At 36.7% G+C, this 17,184-nt stretch overlaps 2 protein-coding genes across 2 annotated transcripts in view; one reads left to right on the forward strand and one right to left on the reverse strand.

Annotated features, from left to right (window-relative positions):
* Positions 1 to 13,040, forward strand: part of LOC107693663 (bromodomain-containing protein 8-like) — a 17,009-nt gene extending 3,969 nt beyond the window's left edge. The window contains exons 4-20 of the mRNA XM_016493125.1: positions 17 to 66; positions 157 to 279; positions 357 to 437; positions 2,062 to 2,126; positions 2,330 to 2,454; positions 2,542 to 2,733; positions 4,519 to 4,612; positions 4,844 to 4,978; positions 5,155 to 5,294; positions 6,035 to 6,446; positions 7,308 to 7,351; positions 8,135 to 8,403; positions 9,755 to 9,847; positions 9,974 to 10,042; positions 10,164 to 10,434; positions 11,752 to 11,796; positions 12,221 to 13,040. Coding sequence (XP_016348611.1) covers positions 17 to 66; positions 157 to 279; positions 357 to 437; positions 2,062 to 2,126; positions 2,330 to 2,454; positions 2,542 to 2,733; positions 4,519 to 4,612; positions 4,844 to 4,978; positions 5,155 to 5,294; positions 6,035 to 6,446; positions 7,308 to 7,351; positions 8,135 to 8,403; positions 9,755 to 9,847; positions 9,974 to 10,042; positions 10,164 to 10,434; positions 11,752 to 11,796; positions 12,221 to 12,280 — 2,268 coding nt within the window. The 3' untranslated portion in view covers positions 12,281 to 13,040. The remainder of the gene's footprint in view (positions 1 to 16; positions 67 to 156; positions 280 to 356; positions 438 to 2,061; positions 2,127 to 2,329; positions 2,455 to 2,541; positions 2,734 to 4,518; positions 4,613 to 4,843; positions 4,979 to 5,154; positions 5,295 to 6,034; positions 6,447 to 7,307; positions 7,352 to 8,134; positions 8,404 to 9,754; positions 9,848 to 9,973; positions 10,043 to 10,163; positions 10,435 to 11,751; positions 11,797 to 12,220) is intronic.
* A 704-nt stretch (positions 13,041 to 13,744) lies between these two features.
* dnajc18 (DnaJ (Hsp40) homolog, subfamily C, member 18) overlaps positions 13,745 to 17,184 on the reverse strand; it is a 22,668-nt gene continuing 19,228 nt past the window's right edge. The window contains exons 6-8 of the mRNA XM_016493137.1: positions 14,842 to 14,951; positions 14,598 to 14,770; positions 13,745 to 14,518 (exon numbers count right to left, since the gene is read on the reverse strand). Coding sequence (XP_016348623.1) covers positions 14,394 to 14,518; positions 14,598 to 14,770; positions 14,842 to 14,951 — 408 coding nt within the window. The 3' untranslated portion in view covers positions 13,745 to 14,393. The remainder of the gene's footprint in view (positions 14,519 to 14,597; positions 14,771 to 14,841; positions 14,952 to 17,184) is intronic.

Here is a 17,184-nt window from a genome sequence, read left to right on the forward strand (position 1 = left end):
CGTCCCTGTTTCACAGCATTGTGCCTCACAGTACTCTGAGCTCCTGGAGACAACTGAGGCCCCAAAGTGAGTCCACCTTCTGTTCATTTGTGTTCCAACATCCACTCCGTTCCTGATAGCACTTAATGGTGAGCGTATATGTGTGCACGTTCACAGGAGAAAGCGAGGTGAGAAAGGGGAGGTGGTTGAGACGGTGGAAGATGTGATCGTCCGCAGGTTGACAGCGGAGAAAATAGAGGAGTTGAAGCGATTGATCAAGGACACACAAGAGAAGCACAGGTACCAAATGTTCACATGCTTACTTTGACCAACACCTGCTGTCTGCTGACTGTAACTCTATTGTTGTGTCCCTTTAGGAAACTGAAGAGAGAAACTGAACTCTTCCAGGCAGGACATCTGGACTCTAAACTTGAGGAGCTATGGGAGGAAATTGTACGGTAAGAATCACTGTACCAGCTATTTCCATCGTCAACCCAGGCAGTTTTATCTTTCTAATATACCAAATTTAAAGGAATAGTTCCACCGCAAAATGTAATTTGTGACCCTGGACGACAAAAGCAGTCATAAATAGCACAGGTATATTTGTAGCAATAGCCAACAATGCATTGTATGGGTCAAACTTATATAATAATTATTATTAGGATATTAAGGAAAGATCATGTTCCATGAAGATATTTTGTAAACGTACTGCCGTAAATATATCAAAAGGTAATTTTTGATTAGTAATATGCATTGCTAAGAACTTCATTTGGACAACTTTCTCAATATATATATATATTTTTTTGCACCCTCAGATTCCAGATTTTCAAATAGTTGCATCTCAGCCAAATATTAATAAATAAAATTTACTCTTATGACTGGTTTTGTGGTCCATTTATATTATTTATTATTTATATGCTTTTTTAAATTTTAGTTTATTTTTTAGTTTAGTTTAGTTCAGTTTAGCTTTTAGTTTTTTTTTTAATTAACATAGATATTTTTAATTCACAACAGTTCATAGTGACTATCATTATGTTCCTCACATAAAGCTATCATATGTAAATCATATCAATGTAGCGCATGATCATATAATTTATATACTATTGTTGCATTTATTAGTATTTTGAGCTTTTTTATATTTTAAGTTTTTATTTTAATTTTAGTTTGTTTTAACAAGTTTATGTGCCTTTTGTTTTTTTTATATTTCTATTTAGCTTCAATTTATTATTATTATTATTTATGTTTTAATTTTAGTAACTTAAATGTATTTATCTCCCTTTTTTTTAGGTTTTTAAGTTTTTAATTTTATTTCAGCTTTATGCCAGTTATCGGTTTTTTAGTTAACAATAACACTGAAATTGACAATCTTTTGTGCTTGACAGCCCATGCTCACTATGAACTGTTGTTGCATGTTAAAGGGTTAGTTCACCCAAAAATGAAAATTAGCTCATAAATTACTCACCCTCAAGTCATCCTAGGTGTATATGACTTTCTTCTTTCAGATGAATCAAGTCAGAGTTATATTAAAAATTGTCTTTGATCTTCCAAGCTGTTTAATGGCACTCAGTGGGTGTTGCAGTGCATCAGTCCAAAAGAAGTGAAATAAAAAGAGCCCATCCATAAAAAAAAGTGTCTCGCACGGCTCCAGGGGGTGAACAAAGGCCTCCTGTAGCGAATCGATGCGGTTTTGTAAGAAAAATATCCATATTCAAAATGTAATAATCACTTTAATGTAGCTTGCGCCAACAGTTGTACACAAAAGCAGTTCCGGGCGGATGACGTATGAGGTCGGCTTTTAAACAGCTTGAAAGATCAAAGACAATTTTTAATATAACTCCGACTGGATTCGTCTGAAAGAAGAAAGTCATATACACCTAGGATGACTTGAGGGTGAGTAATTTATGGGCTAATTTTCATTTTTGGGTGAACTAAACCTTTAAGATCCTTTAAAAATTCCACAGGTCTGCAACAATAAGAAGCTGAGTAAATAATCATAGACTTTTCAATTTGATGAACTACCCTTTTTAAGATTGTAAGTGAATGTTTGTCAGTTTAGCGATTTAAATTCTGTATGTCCATTAGGAGCAGAAAACAAGAGGAAGAGGAAGCTGAGGTGAAAAGAAAGGCCACAGATGCAGCGTACCAGGGTATGTAAAGAAAGCCCACAAAGTGTCATTAGCGTTGTTTGGTTTGGTCCCATTGTCTTAAAGTAATTAATGCATATTGAAGTGTATATTACATAATTGGGCAAATCTGAGATTCTATATGAGGCAAAAACAGTTATTCATGAATGTAGTTTCAGTTAATCATAAATGCTTAATAGTAAGAGCTGTTTATCTTTTCTTTTCAGCCAGGCAGGCAGTGAAGAACACTCCTAAACGTGTGCCCAGTGTGACAGTGCGCTCCCCCTCTGGGGCCTGCTCACCGAGCCTGGATTTTCCCATTGGAGATCCATCTGAAGATCCTAGCACCACTGTGTGTTTCTTTGTTTTTAATTTTTAGATATGAATTCTGTCATTTGAATTTGTTATTTATTTTAATTATCATCCCTCCCCGGTGCAGGGGGCAGGATCAACAGTGTTTGTGCCTCTGACGGAGCTGCCAGGCCCTGGAGTGGGAGAGGCGAGTTTGGGGTCACTGCTAGATGAGTCAACAAAGAAGAAGCTTTTGGGTCAGAAAATCACGCCACCTCCCTCTCCTCTCCTGTCAGAACTGCTGAAGAAAGGCAGTCTTCTGCCCACCAGCCCCAGACTGGTCAGGATTCCTCACATTTATTTATAAATCAGCAGGCCTGCATAGAATCTGCACCTGACCTACAGAAATCTAGTTGTGAGATTCCTTCACAAAGTTCTACACTTATCCTGCCCATTATATTTAGTCTATTTTAATAATATGCTTAGCTACCAATAAGATCTGTTTAAAATTGTATCTATTCTTCTGGTTTTGAGTGAAGCGAATGCAGAAAAATGTGCAGATTCTATGTGTTCAAAAATTTGGGGTCGGTAAGATTTTTCATTGTTTTCTGAAAAATACAGGAAAATAGTGAATCATTATTACAATTCAATATTTTTTTTTTCAATTTTTATATATTTCAAAAGTGTAATTTATTTCTGTGATAGCAAAGCTGAATTTTCAGCATCATTACTCCAGTCTTCAGGGTCACATGATCCTTCAGAAATCATTCTAATATGCTGATTTGCTGTTCAAGAAACATTGAAATGGTTGTACTGCTTAATATTTTTGTGAAAATACTGAGATGTTTTGGAGGATTCTTCGATGAATAGATTTGCGTGTATTGAAAAATAATTTTTTTTACAACATTACACATGTATAGTCAATTTAATGCATCTTTCTAAATAAAAGTATACAAAGTAAATAAATAAATACATTTAATAATAATAATAAATGACGGATCCCAAACTTTTGAACAGTACTGTAGTAGTGATTAATTGTGCCCTAACCATATGTTATGATAAATTGACAATAAATGAATAAATAAAAAAGTAAAAGAAAAGAAAAAAAAGCAGGGTGCCTAAAAAGTGTGATTTTCAGGTGTTGAAAAATCCTGAATACTAATAAAATATTAAGAGGTCATTAAAAAAAATTGTGCAAATTGATATAGTCAATTTAAATTTGCTCACTTTCTGTATGCTCAATATAATTAAAGGGGTCATATGATGTTGCTAAAAAGAACATTATTTGGTGTATTTGGTGTAATGAAATGTGTTTATGCGGTTTAAGGTTAAAAAACCACATTATTTTCCACATACTGTAAATTATTGTTTCTCCTCTATGCCCCGCCTTTCTGAAATGCGTCGATTTTTACAAAGCTCATCGGTCTGAAAAAGTGAGGTGTGCTCTGATTGGCCAGCTATCCAGTGTGTTGTGATTGGCCGAATGCCTCAAGCGTGTGACGGAAATGTTATGCCCCTTACCATACTGTGATGCCGTCTCCCAGCAGGACGAGACAAAACCAATAAAACCCATTACAAATGAGGCATAATTACTGATTATAATGACTTATACTGTCTTTTTACGCGTTGCGTTGCGTATCGCGCTGCATAAACATAAAACCATGAATGCATTTGTGATCGGAGAAACAACAAACAACAAGCCTACTCTACACTGCTCAAAACTCGCTTTCACAACGAAACACACAGCGACTCCACAACATGGCGGCGGCAATAGCGAGAATAAAAGTTACGCCTTCTTTCTTTGCGTGAACATTTGGGCGGCGTTATGCAAATCAGGAAAAATTGAAATCGCATCATATGACCCCTTTAAATCCTAATCATTAATATAAATTATTTCTTTGGCTAGAAATTACTCTTTGTGAGAGCAATCTCTAAAAAAACATTTAAAAAAATCCTTATCCACAAATGACTGGAAATGTCATGTGTAGGAACCCTGTAAAAGTGATACAACTGTTTCATCCACACATATCAGAGCTGTTTTGCTTCTAGAATATTATTGTTGGAATATGTTTTTTGAGTCAGTGGCTTTTAAACGGTGGCAATTTAAAGAAAATCCTTATTGCAGGCAGTTGAGGGAGAATCTCCGTCCAGTCAACTTACAGGGAGTCACGATAATCAGATGATGACTTCTTCACTACCTGCCTCTCAGGCAGTGACAGGTATGAGTTCATACACACTTGTGTGTCTAGCAGTGTCACAGTTTAGCAGCTGAGCAGTAGAAGCAAAGTGACAAATTCTGTCCCATCAGCATCTTTGTGTTTTCTGTCTTTGTGTATTAGAGTCATGTTATGGGAATCTCTTCCAGCTTAATGCCTAGCCTGCTCTCTCTGCGCACCGTGTGTGTGTGTTGTACGCTGTGCCACACTTGTGTTTGTACACGTGTGTCTCAGGTGCTCCCACACTGTCTCGTCTGCTGGAAGCTGGCCCCGCCCAATTTCCCTCACAATTGAGCTCATTGGTCACTGCAGACTCCGCCCCCAGCACTGCCGCCTCTGCAATGGACACCGCTGCCCCGCTCAGCACAGGTCTCTAGACTCTAGACACTGTCTTCTCCTTCTCCCATCTTTAGATCATAACTGATGTCTTAACTATTTTGTACTTTTTGTTTGACTGTCTCTTGTTTGTTTGGTGTGTTGGAACACAAATGTTTGTCTAAATGCAGTCTAAAGTGTGTTTGGTATGTGTGTAATACTTTAAACAGGAGGCGATGGGGCCCCCAGTGCTTCAGTGGATAATAAGGAGGTGGTTTTAGTGGAGGAGGACTTGGTGACTGTGTCCTATATGGCAGAGGAGCTGGACTTAGAGACAGTTGGGGACATCATAGCTATTATTGAAGAGAAGGTAAATCAGATATGCACTTTTTTCATGCTTTTTTTAATTATTCAAATTCTTTTCTTGATGTCCACTTATATGTTTTGTGCCAATGTTATATTTTTAATTTATACAATATTTAATATTTTGTATTATTTGGTAAAAAATAGAGTAAAATTAATAATATTGTGAAATATTATGACAATTTTAAAATGTTTTCTATTGTAATATATTTTGAAATTAAATTTTTTCTTGTGATGGTAAAGCTGAATTTTTCAGGATTCTTTGATGAATAGAAATTTCAAAAGAACAGTATTTAATTGAAATAATAATATTTTGTAACATAAATGTCTATGTCTATTACTGTCAGTTTTTAATCAATTTAATGCATTCTTGCTGAATAAAACTACTTAAAAATAAATTAAATAAATTAATATAATAAAATAAAAAATATAAAAATACTGACTTAACTTTTGAACGGTATGTGTAGTTATTTATTAATTTAAAAATGTTTATAGTTATATAATCATATTTATGTATAAGTAATTATGATTTATATTTTGAAGAAAAGACACAATAGCTACCATTTGAACACATGGAAACCATTATATTGAGCAGAATGTAAAAATAAAACATCAAACTGGTTTAAACTAGTTAACATTGCAGAAATACACAATTATCCATTAAATCATTACCACTCAAATCTTTCCGTCTATTTGACCGTTCTTGCATAGTCCAAAAAACAAAAACAGTATCCTGTGTTGATGTAGGGTGATGAGAATGCCGAAGCACTGGACGCTGCAGCGGTGGAAGCTGCTCTGTCTCTGTGTGAAGACACGGGTCACAACCTGTCGGGTCCCTGGGAGCCCAACCCCTTCAGGACCATTGGCCCTGAGCCCTCCAGCACTTCAGAGGACTTAGACCCACATTCCCTGCATCTGTTAGAGGGGAAGCGAGAGGGTCCTGACATGTGTGGATCCAGCAGTGGCTGCGCACAGGGGTACACAACACCCTCCACCACTGTCCCCTCGGTTCCTCAAGACCCCACTCCGACAGCAGGAGCCCATTCAGACCCAGTTGCCCTCAGACCGGAGCACACTGACGAGGCCCAGGATGGGTGGCCAGAATCACTGCACACTGTGATCAAAAGTGAGACTGACGAATGGACACCGTCTCAATCAGGTATTCTGTGCTTGTGTTACACTAGGGCAAATTAGTTAATGATTTGACAATGAAGAAAATTAACATACTCTTCAAAAGTTTAGGGTGAGTAAATTGTTTTAATTAATACTTTTATTGAACAAGTTTGCATTAAAAGTGACAGATTTCTATTTCAAATAAATGCTATTCCTTTGAACATTCTATTCATCAAAGAATCCTGAAAAATCCACAAAAATATTAAGCAGCACAAATGTTTTCAATATTAATAATAATAAGAAGAAATAATTTTTGAGCACCAAATCAGCATATTCGAATGATTTCTGAAGTATCATGTGACAATGAAGTAATGGCTGCTATAAATTTGGCTTTGCCCTCACAGGAATAAAGTACATTTTAAAACATATTATTTTGAATTTTAATAATATTTCACAATATTACTTTTTTTCTATATTATTGATGAAATAAATGCAGCCTAAGTGACTGAAGTATACTTCATATATTTTTGGGCAAAGACAAAGTTTTAAGATGGTGTCATACTGTCAAATTATTGTAACATTCATCTAAATTTTAGTGACAGTGATAGTTCAGGTTGATGTCAATTGGTGTGAGCCCCAACAAACATAATATTTATAAATAATAATTCGTAAAAAAATGTTTTTATCTTAAAAATGAATTTAAAAACATTTAATAAAATAACGACAAGATGTTTACATTAAACCTAAACTTCTTTTTAACCCATATGAAACCAACATGATTACAAAGAGTACATTTCTAAGAACATGAATTTTAAATTACATGTGATAAACGTGAGAAAATTCTAACTTGAACCCTATTTTACACACAATTTTGGTAAGAACTCACAGATGTTCCATTCTCTTACAGATACACGGTCAGAAGATGACCCTGTGATAAAACAGCACTCAAAGGTGTGGTGATGCTGTGACTGTCTGCATACGCTAATACATAATGTACCACCCACGAGTACATATAGACCCGGAAACCATTAAAGGGATAGTTCACCCAAAAATGAAAATTCTGTCATTAATTTCTCACCCTCATTTCGTTCTAAACCCGTAAGACCTCCGTTCATCTTCGGAACACAAATTAATCTATTTTTGATGGAATCTGAGAGCTCTCTGACACTCCATAGACAGCAAGGATATTACCACAATCAACTTACAGAAACATAGCAAGGACATCGGTAAAATAATCCGTGTGGCCACGCGGATATGCTGTTTACGCCATTTACGCTTTGATTTGAACGAAAACAACGTATCCGCGTGGCGCAGCTGACACAAAACAGCATACGCAATTTACGTCCAGCGGATACTCTCCAAAATGGCACCAGGGTGACGCGGAGGCGACGAATTGTTGAATAAAGTCGTTTTTTGTTTTTCTTTTGCGCACAAAAAGTATTCTCGTAGCTTCGTAAAATTACGGTTGAAGCCCTGATGACACATGGATTATTTTACCGATCTCCTTGCTATGTTTCTGGGCCTTGATCATGTAAGGACACTTGTCTATGGGAGGTTCAGAGAGCTCTTAGATTCCATCAAAAATATCTTAATTTGTGTTCCGAAGATGAACGGAGGTCTTACGGGTTTGGAACGACATGAGGGTGAGTAATTAATGACAGAAGTTTCATTTCTGGGTGAACTATCCCTTTAACTCTGCCCTTTTTAGTATTTTTTTACACTCCTCGTTAACAGGAAGTGAAAGAGGAGGAGGAAGCCGTGAGTGATGCTGAGGAGGGCAGTGTGTCGGCGATGAAAGCTGGATTAGAAGGGGATGGAGTCGAGGATTGTGGGGGAGAAGAGGATGGAGATGGAGTTTATCTCTCTGAGCCAGAGGGGGAAACAGAGTTGGATCCTCCGGCCAGCGAGAGTGAGGACGGCTATAGCATGCACACGGCATCCTCTTCCGTACAGCTCCACACAACTGCAGACTCCATACCCAGCAGCCCTGCCTCCTCACAGTTGTATGTGCCAAAACTTCACATAATTAAAGGGATAGTTCACCCAAAAATCGAAAATCATGTCACTCCAAACCAGTAAGACCTTCGTTCATCTTCGGAACACACATTACGATATTTTTTATTAAATCTGAAGGCTTTCTGACTCTGCATAGGCAGCAACGCAACTGACACGTTCAAGGCACAGAAAGGTAGTAAGAACAATGTTAAAATAGTCCATGTGACATCAGGGTTTCAACTTTAATTTTATGAAGCTACGAGAATATTTTTTTTGTGCAAAGAAAACAAAAATAACAACTTTATTCAACAATTTCTTATAAATTAAGTTATTTATCTTTTATTTGTGCACAAAAAGGGTTTAGAATGACATGAGGGTGAGTAATTCATGACAGAATTTTCATTTTTTGGGTGAACTATCCCTTTAAGGAGCATTCACATTAAGTCTGATTAAATATTTCTGATGATTATGATTATACTTTAAAAATATTTAAAAGAATAATTCACCCAACATGAAAATTTGCTGAATATTTACTCCAGGATGTAGATGTTTGTTTCTTCATCGGAACAGATTTGGAGAAATTCTAGCATTTCTGCAGTGAATGGGTGCCGTCAGAATGATCCACAATAATCCACACGTCTCCAGTCCATCAATTAACGCCTTGTTAAGCAAAAAGCTGCGTGTTAGTAAGAAGCTAATACATTATGGTATTTTAACGTTAAACCGTTGCTTCTCACCAAAATAAGAGTCCATAATAATGCTTCCTCCAGTGAAAAAAAGTCCATCTCCTGCTGTCCTCTCACAGCAAAATCCACTGAGATATTTGTTTTGAACTAGTTTTCACATGTAAATCTGTGCATATTTCTCTCCCCGATCATACTATACAACTTTTTCACTGGAGAAAGCAATATTATGGATAGATGACTCATATTTTAGCTGGAAGCAACAATTTGAAGTTTAAAATGCTTAATAATGGATTTGTTTATTAGAAACACGCAGCTTTTCTTTTCACAAGATGTTAACTGATGGACAGGAGTCGTGTGGATTACTCGTGGAACATTGTGCTGTTTTTATCTGCTGTTTGGACTCTCATTCTGACGGCACCCATTCACTGCAGAGGATCCATTGGTGAGCAAGTAATGTAATGATATTTCTCCAAATCTGTTCAGATTAAGAAACAAACTCATCTACATCTTCGATGGCCTGAGAGTGAGTAAATTTTCATGCTTGAGTGAACATTTTATTCCTTTAATACTTTTTGTGTAATTTAGTCACGTCGGACTTGGTGTAAACAGACTCTGATGTACGATTATTCAACATGCTATTATTACATAATGTTCTCATCTTCATCCTCCTAAGCTCTATCTGCAGTGAAGATCAAGAAGCAATTCAGGCTCAGAAGATCTGGAAGAAAGCCATTATATTGGTGTGGCGAGCAGCAGCCAATCACAGGTGAGAGTCTTCATTACTCTCTACCAAACCCCGCCCCCTTCTGACGAGCTATCTGACTCGTCAAAAAGCCTCAGTTCTGCACAGCCAGAATGATAAAACTGAGTGGTAATTGGTCACTTTAAACAGGTATGCAAATGTCTTCCTGCAACCAGTGACGGATGACATCGCCCCTGGTTACCACAGTATTGTGCACAGGTGAGAGCGAATTGTTGAAGGTAAATTCAAAGGGTTTGTAATGAGGAATCCAATTGTGCTTGATGTTTTCAGATAAAGCTGAAGTACCTACAAAGTCTTTGTGACAATTTCGGGTTCTTAGGCCAATGGATCTGTCCACCATCAAGAAGAACATTGAGAACGGGCTGATCCTGTTCCAGCGCGACATCATGCTGATGTTCCAGAATGTGGTGATGTACAACAGCTCAGACCATGATGTGTTCCACATGGCCGTGGAGATGCAGAGAGATGTTCTAGAGCAGGTCCAGCAGTTTCTGGCCACACAGTTGATCATGCAGACCTCGGAATCAGGCATCAGTGCCAAGAGCCTGCGTGGGAGAGATGCCAACCGCAAACAGGACCCCAGTGACAAGGTGGGACACTTTATGTGCCACAGCACTTTTACACTTTTGCACATTTCATCAGAAGATTCTGGATAACTAATATTAGTCTATTGAAACAGGATATGTGTATGTACATATGGATATATATGTAACAAATAATCGCGATCAATCGCATCCAAAATAAAAGTTTTTGTTTACATATGTGTGTGTACCGTGTATATTTATTATGTATATATAAATACACACACATACAGTATATATTTAGAAAATATTTACATATATTTATATTCATACTTTAATTTATATATAAATATATTTAATATATAAACATAACATATTTTTCTTAAATGTATACATGCATGTGTCTATATATACTATATATATATATATATATATATTGTGTGTGTGTGTGAGTGTATTAATTGTATTTGAGTGTGTGTGTGAGGTGTGTGTACTATATATATACAGTATATATATATATATATATACACACAACACATACACACATATACAGGAGTAACATCACTGTTTTTGAAGTAATTAAACTCGCAGCTTCACTATTAGTAGAGAGACTCTAGATGCTATGAAAAGCTATAATTCAGATAAATGTAATCTTATCACTCTACTCTATCTATGTGTCTGATATACATATATAAAACAATAATATTGTGAAATATTTAAATTAAAAATAACTGTTTTCTATTTGAATATATTTTAAAATGTAATTTTATTTCTGTGATGCCACTGCATTTTCACACGATGACAAGTGTCACATGATCCTTAAGAAATCATTTTAATATGCTGATCAAGAAACATTTCATATGATTTCATATTTATTATAAAAGTTGTGCTGCTTAATATTTTTGTGCAAGCCATGATACATTTTTGTTAAGATTTTTCAATGAATAAAAAGTTCAGAAGAACAGTATTTCTTTGAATCCTTTGAAACAATATAAATGTTTTTATTAATCAATCATGTCCTTGATTAATAAAAATATTGGTTTCTTAAAAACGCAATACTGACACCAAACTTTTGAATGGTATTGCACATGTATACATTTAATAAATAATAATGTTAATTCAATAAACAATTGACATGAAATACTGATTTGAGTTTAAATGATTCAATAATGTGGGAAGAAAGTGATATGAAAGACATTGCAATAGATGTCTAAATCTGGTCAGTCCAACTGAGTTAAGTTTTACAAACATTTATGAAACCATATTCACCCTATCTTTCTGTTCTTGTCTGTTTCAATGCAACATCCACCTTTAAACCACTTTTGCATTTGAGTGTGTATTCGAGACTTCTTTATCCCTCTGATGCTGACCTTTGTCCTCATACAGGACTGTGTTCCGATGGCCTCTCCTGCATTCCTTCTCTCTCTCTTTGTAAGTATCCTGTCTGCTTTTTCTACCACTTATCAGCACTGTTTTTACAGATATTTTGAAGAATGTTGGTAACCAAACAGTTGCTGGTAACCACTGACTTCCACTTCAGTCTGAAAAAAAAATACTATGGAAGTCAATGGCTACCAGCAACTTCTGGTTAACAACATTCTTTAAAATATCTTCTATGTCGAACAGATGAAGAATTTTAATTTTGGGGTGAAGTTCGAGCCAGTTGCTTTTTTGAGAAGTCCCCGTTTTGTTTACTGGAGGTTACTAGTAATTTTTTACATACCATAATTGTCAGATTTTATGTTCAGTCTCACATATATTTAAAAGTGATCTGGAAAAGCTGCTGCAAAAATAGGGGGAAAAATGACTTGCTTTAAAGTGACCTTGACAACCATGACTCCTTCCCTCTCTGCAGGATGGGGGCACAAGGGGGCGACGCTGCGCTATAGAAGCAGACCTGAAGATGAAGAAATGAGCGGCCAGTAGTGGGTTCCTTTGAAACGCTAATAAGTGACTGAGTGCTGACAGCATAGCACAGTCTGTCTGAACCATATCACCAACACGCTTAAACAGAAAAGTTCATGAGGGAATCACTGGAGCATGGTATTGGGGATTGGACAACGATGGGACTGCCTCAAAATCTGTGTGTATGTAATTTTGTGAGGTGTGTTGTGTAGTATTAAAGCTATGTTTTGTGTACGAATAGTGCCTTTACAGGTATTGACAAATGACCGGGAATAAACCTGACGAAAGGACAAAAAATTTAAATGGATATGCCTTCTTATGTGGGAACAATGTTACTGATATTTTACCCGCTTTTCACTCCGCCATAATGCTGTATTCTTGTGTCGTTCCAAACTAAATTACTTTTTTTTTTTTTTAACTTGGAGAGGTTTTAAATAATGTTCACACTGCTTTCTTCCATGTAACGGATGAGGACCAAGGACTTTCAAGCTCAAAAAAAAAAAAAAGACTAAAAAAAAGCATCATAAAAAGAGACCATATGACTTGTGTAGTATATTCAAAGTCTTCTGAAGCGTTATGGTAGATTGGTGTGGGGAACAGTGTAATGACAATGTAATAACTAACGACAGATTGTGATGTACATCTGACTGAAACAGATTATCAAAACCAAAATGTAGGACGGGATCCATTGGTTGTAGACTGGATGGAGACAGATGTGAATACGAGATTGTAGTAAAGAAAATGGCTGGATAAGATCGAAGGAGTTTGATCAAGCAGTGACATTTTTTTATTAAAAATTACGATTAAAAAAAAAAATCGAAATGAAAGAAATAAGATCAATAATCTACAAAATGTTTATGCTGAGTCAAAGTCATTATTTATTGAAATTCTTTGGTCACCATTTACTTTAATTGGCACCTCTTCCTGACAGTTTTATTTGTCAATTAGTGAATTCAGCATACAACTTCACAGACCACAGAGAAACCGTGTTTGATTTAATGTTTTATTTAAGCAGCACAAAAACGCACTCAATCCAAACAAAACTTCCACTTTTAGCATACTGCGTGGAAACAAGATCACAATACCACCACCGGCACAAACTCTCCACGTCTCATCCGACACGCTTCCTCGATTTCATCCCGAATTAGCGGATGCCTCCTGTAGCACTTCTAAACATCCCTCAGGCTCAAATTCGTGCTAAAGATCAGTATGTTATTATATATAGAACATAGTGTTCAGTGACAAGAGGTAAAACATTAATTGTAGTTCAAAACAGATGCTCAGTAGCGGTTATTTGCCTAGTTATAATCACTGATATTAAACTGTGCCAGTAACAACTTCGAACACTAACAAGGCGGGGAGAATGCATGGATGGATGCATGCAATACACGAGAAGTTAAGACAAACAAAGTGCCAAAATATAAATCAAATACTGCAGATTAATTAATAATTCAGAGGTAATGGCATTTAGCTGTTCTGTCAGTGCACTGAATTTTTACCTTGCTTAAAAACAGTTGCCTAATACCTTTTAATGTCCGAAACATACACCACTGTAACAAAGGACTGAAAAACTAATTTAATGTACACAAGGGTTTTTTTTTCATGCGAAGTCCAGAGAGCTTTGAAAAGCTGTAGTGGTTTATATCCCTGTTTTTGAGAACCGTTTGTTTCCAAAAAAAAAAGTAGTTTTCTATTAAAAGTTGTTGTTGAACGTAATTCACAGCACAAATTCAGAAATTAAATATGTTATTGAATAAGTTAAATTCTTATTAACAATAAAGCTTAAATGCGACTAATAAACAACAATCACTAGCTTTAATCCTGTCGGCCAGCCTGGAGTCGGTGCTCCTTAATGTAAGGAAAAAAATACCAGGCGCTTGCACGAAATACCCACAGTTGTGCATCGCAGCTGAATCAGATGAGCTAAAGGCCCTCAGACTTCATCCCATTCAGGGATGAAAGGCACAAATGCTCATGAGAAAATCAGCTTGGCTCCTGCTTTAACACATCTCTACCTTTCTCCTTCCCAAAAAGGTGACCCACCCGAGTAAATTGAAATATATAACCAATTCTAAAAGCTCTTTGATTAGGCTGACCATGCTGTCTTGGAGGGCGACGCTGCCTCAGTCTCCTCTCTGTCGGGCCATGAAGCGGTTCAGCTTTTCACAGTGATCCAGCTTCATGGTCTCTGCCTTCTGCTTCAGCCGCTCGTCTCGGTACAGCTGGCCCAGATTAGCTAGATCAGATTCTGAAACGAAACAACAGCTTTAGTAATACAGGACTTTATTTTACAAAGTCATAACCTAATGGATGAGAAGGCATCATACTCTGTTGCTTCTCTTTCCAGCAGCTGCTCTGTAGGTGGTCAATATAGTCGTTCTCAATAGTCTTCTCCAGCTCATCCAGAGCAGCACCGCTGTATTCTTTCTCAAAACTCTTATCCACATAGTATGGCACACCCATGTGCTGGGTTTCTCTGGACACCACCAACCCCATGGACCTGTGAGAGAGAGTATATGTCAGGTCTTTTCTTCTAAGGATGTTTTAAACCATGTGCCACGGTTGACTTACGGTTTGTAGAAGAGGCTGTAGGGAGGGTTGGTTGCCATCAGCTGAGTGAATACAGATATCAGAATGAGCACCAGCACTGGCAGCAGCTGCAAGAGAGCTGTGAAGTTGTTCTACATGAAGAGAAACAGGAACAAGTATTGAGAGGGACCCTGTTTACAGTACGGAAGTCAGAAAGAGAATAAAGGTGAGGTCAAATTAGTGAAATCATCGTAGGCCAAAAAAGTCCATTATCAATAGTGTAGCGTATGAAGCAGAGGTGGGGGACTAGAGACACATGACTTGACTCGAGTCAGACTTAAGTCGCAAATTTTAGGACTTGAGACTTGCTTGACAAATATTAAAAAAGCGCCTAGAGACAAATCTAGCGACTTCTTGGACCAACCTTATTTAGTTTCGGAGACTCGCCAGTACTGCCGCACGAGCGCGAGGTCTTGCTTTCCCAGCGCGCACACACCTCTCTCTGCGTCTGCTCTGTTTAGCGAGCAGCTGAGAGTAGCAGCGCTTTAGGGTTAGTTCACACAAAAATGAAAATTCTGTCATTAATTACTCACCCTCATGTCGTTTCAAACCCGTAAGACCTTCGTTCATCTTCGGAGCACAAATTAATATATTTTTGATGGAATCTGAGAGCTGTCTGACCCTGCATAGACAGCAACTCAACTGAAATGTTACCAAGTCCAGAAACGTAGCAAGGAGATCTGTAAAATAATCCATGTGACATCAGTGGTTCTTCCGCAATTATACGAAGCTATGAGAATACTTTTTGTGCGCAAAAGAAAAAAAAAAACTTTATTCAACAATTAGTTTCCTCCGCATCACCCTGGTGACATTTTGGAGAATATCCGCTGGACGTAAACAACGTATGCTGTTCGGTGTCAGCTGCATCACACAGTTACGCTGTTTTCGTTCAGATCAAATCACAACAACGTAGGAAAGAGATATGGCGTGACGCATATTTTATATAAATATATACATGTAAATACATGTAAATATTTTAAAAATATATACTGTATGTGTGTGTATTTATATATACATAATAAATATACACAGTACACACACATATATTATGCAAACAACAACTTTTATTTTGGAACGATTAATCGCTGACAGCACTAGTCATAATAAAAATACATAAATGCTATACACACTGACTTAAATATACCTCTTCTACGATGAACATGTTTTTACATTTCTTTAATTTTTTTAATATATTTATTTTTGGCGTTTTCGCATTTTATTTTGATAGGACAGTATAGCAGTGACAGGAAGCGAAGTGGGTGAGAGAGAGGGGGGCGGGATCGGGAAAGGTCCATGAGCCGGGATTCGAACTCGGGACGCCGAGTTATATGTTGGCGCACTGGTCACAAGGCTATCGACGCCGACCATGTTTTTAAAATTCTGAACTAAAATGTATTTCTGTTCTTATATCAAAGAACAAGGGATCACTAAAAGGATGAAATTTAATTTAAAACTTTAAATATCTGTATTATTTCTTACAAAAATATAAAAAAAACTGCTTATTAATATTTGAAATACTTCTGTCTGCTAAATCAGCCAACAAGAAATTATATCATGCAGATGACCTCATAACACCACACAACATTCAATGTCCTGTAAATCATCTAAAAAAATATTAAAAAAAAACATTTTGGAAAAAAATGATTAAGATGTGTACACTTACATTTATTCAAGATGTAAGGACAATGTTATCATTTTAAAATTTTAAATTAAATTTTTTTTTTTAATGTCATAAGTCATTAAATTAGTTAGTTTTTCAAAACCATATGAAACCAACTTGAATACAAAGTAGAGGTCGACCGATATGGGTTTTTCTCTGGCTGATGCCGATGCCGATATTTCGAAATCAGGGCAGCCGATGGCTGATATATGATGGCGATTTTTTGGACGATTTTCTTTTCTTTTTTCCCCAGTGTTTCCCAGACTTGCAAATGCATTCTCTGCCAGCAGGTGGCGCTGTTGGAGCGGGAGATATAGCGGTTTCCCCGGTAACGGCTGTAATCAATTAAGCGCTGCGCTCACAAACGCTACTTTATCAGGCATTACAGGAAAGATGAAATGAAAATGACATCAAAGCTTTTCTGAAGACTATTTGTGGTGGTCAGTTTTGATATTGTGACAAGCCACCACAAATAAATCAATGTACGAGAAACACTGGACACTGCTATAAGTAGGGCTGTTGCGGTGAGGGAATTTCCCTTGTGGTAATTTTGAGTGGCTCAATAGCGCGGTATGCGGTATTATCGCCATACATAGACATATATATATTTATATATATACAGTATATATATATATATATATATATATATATATAATTTGTGTGTG

This window comes from Sinocyclocheilus anshuiensis, unplaced genomic scaffold (genome assembly GCF_001515605.1).
Source record: "Sinocyclocheilus anshuiensis isolate Anshui unplaced genomic scaffold, SAMN03320099.WGS_v1.1 scaffold817, whole genome shotgun sequence".
Lineage (NCBI taxonomy): Eukaryota > Metazoa > Chordata > Actinopteri > Cypriniformes > Cyprinidae > Sinocyclocheilus > Sinocyclocheilus anshuiensis.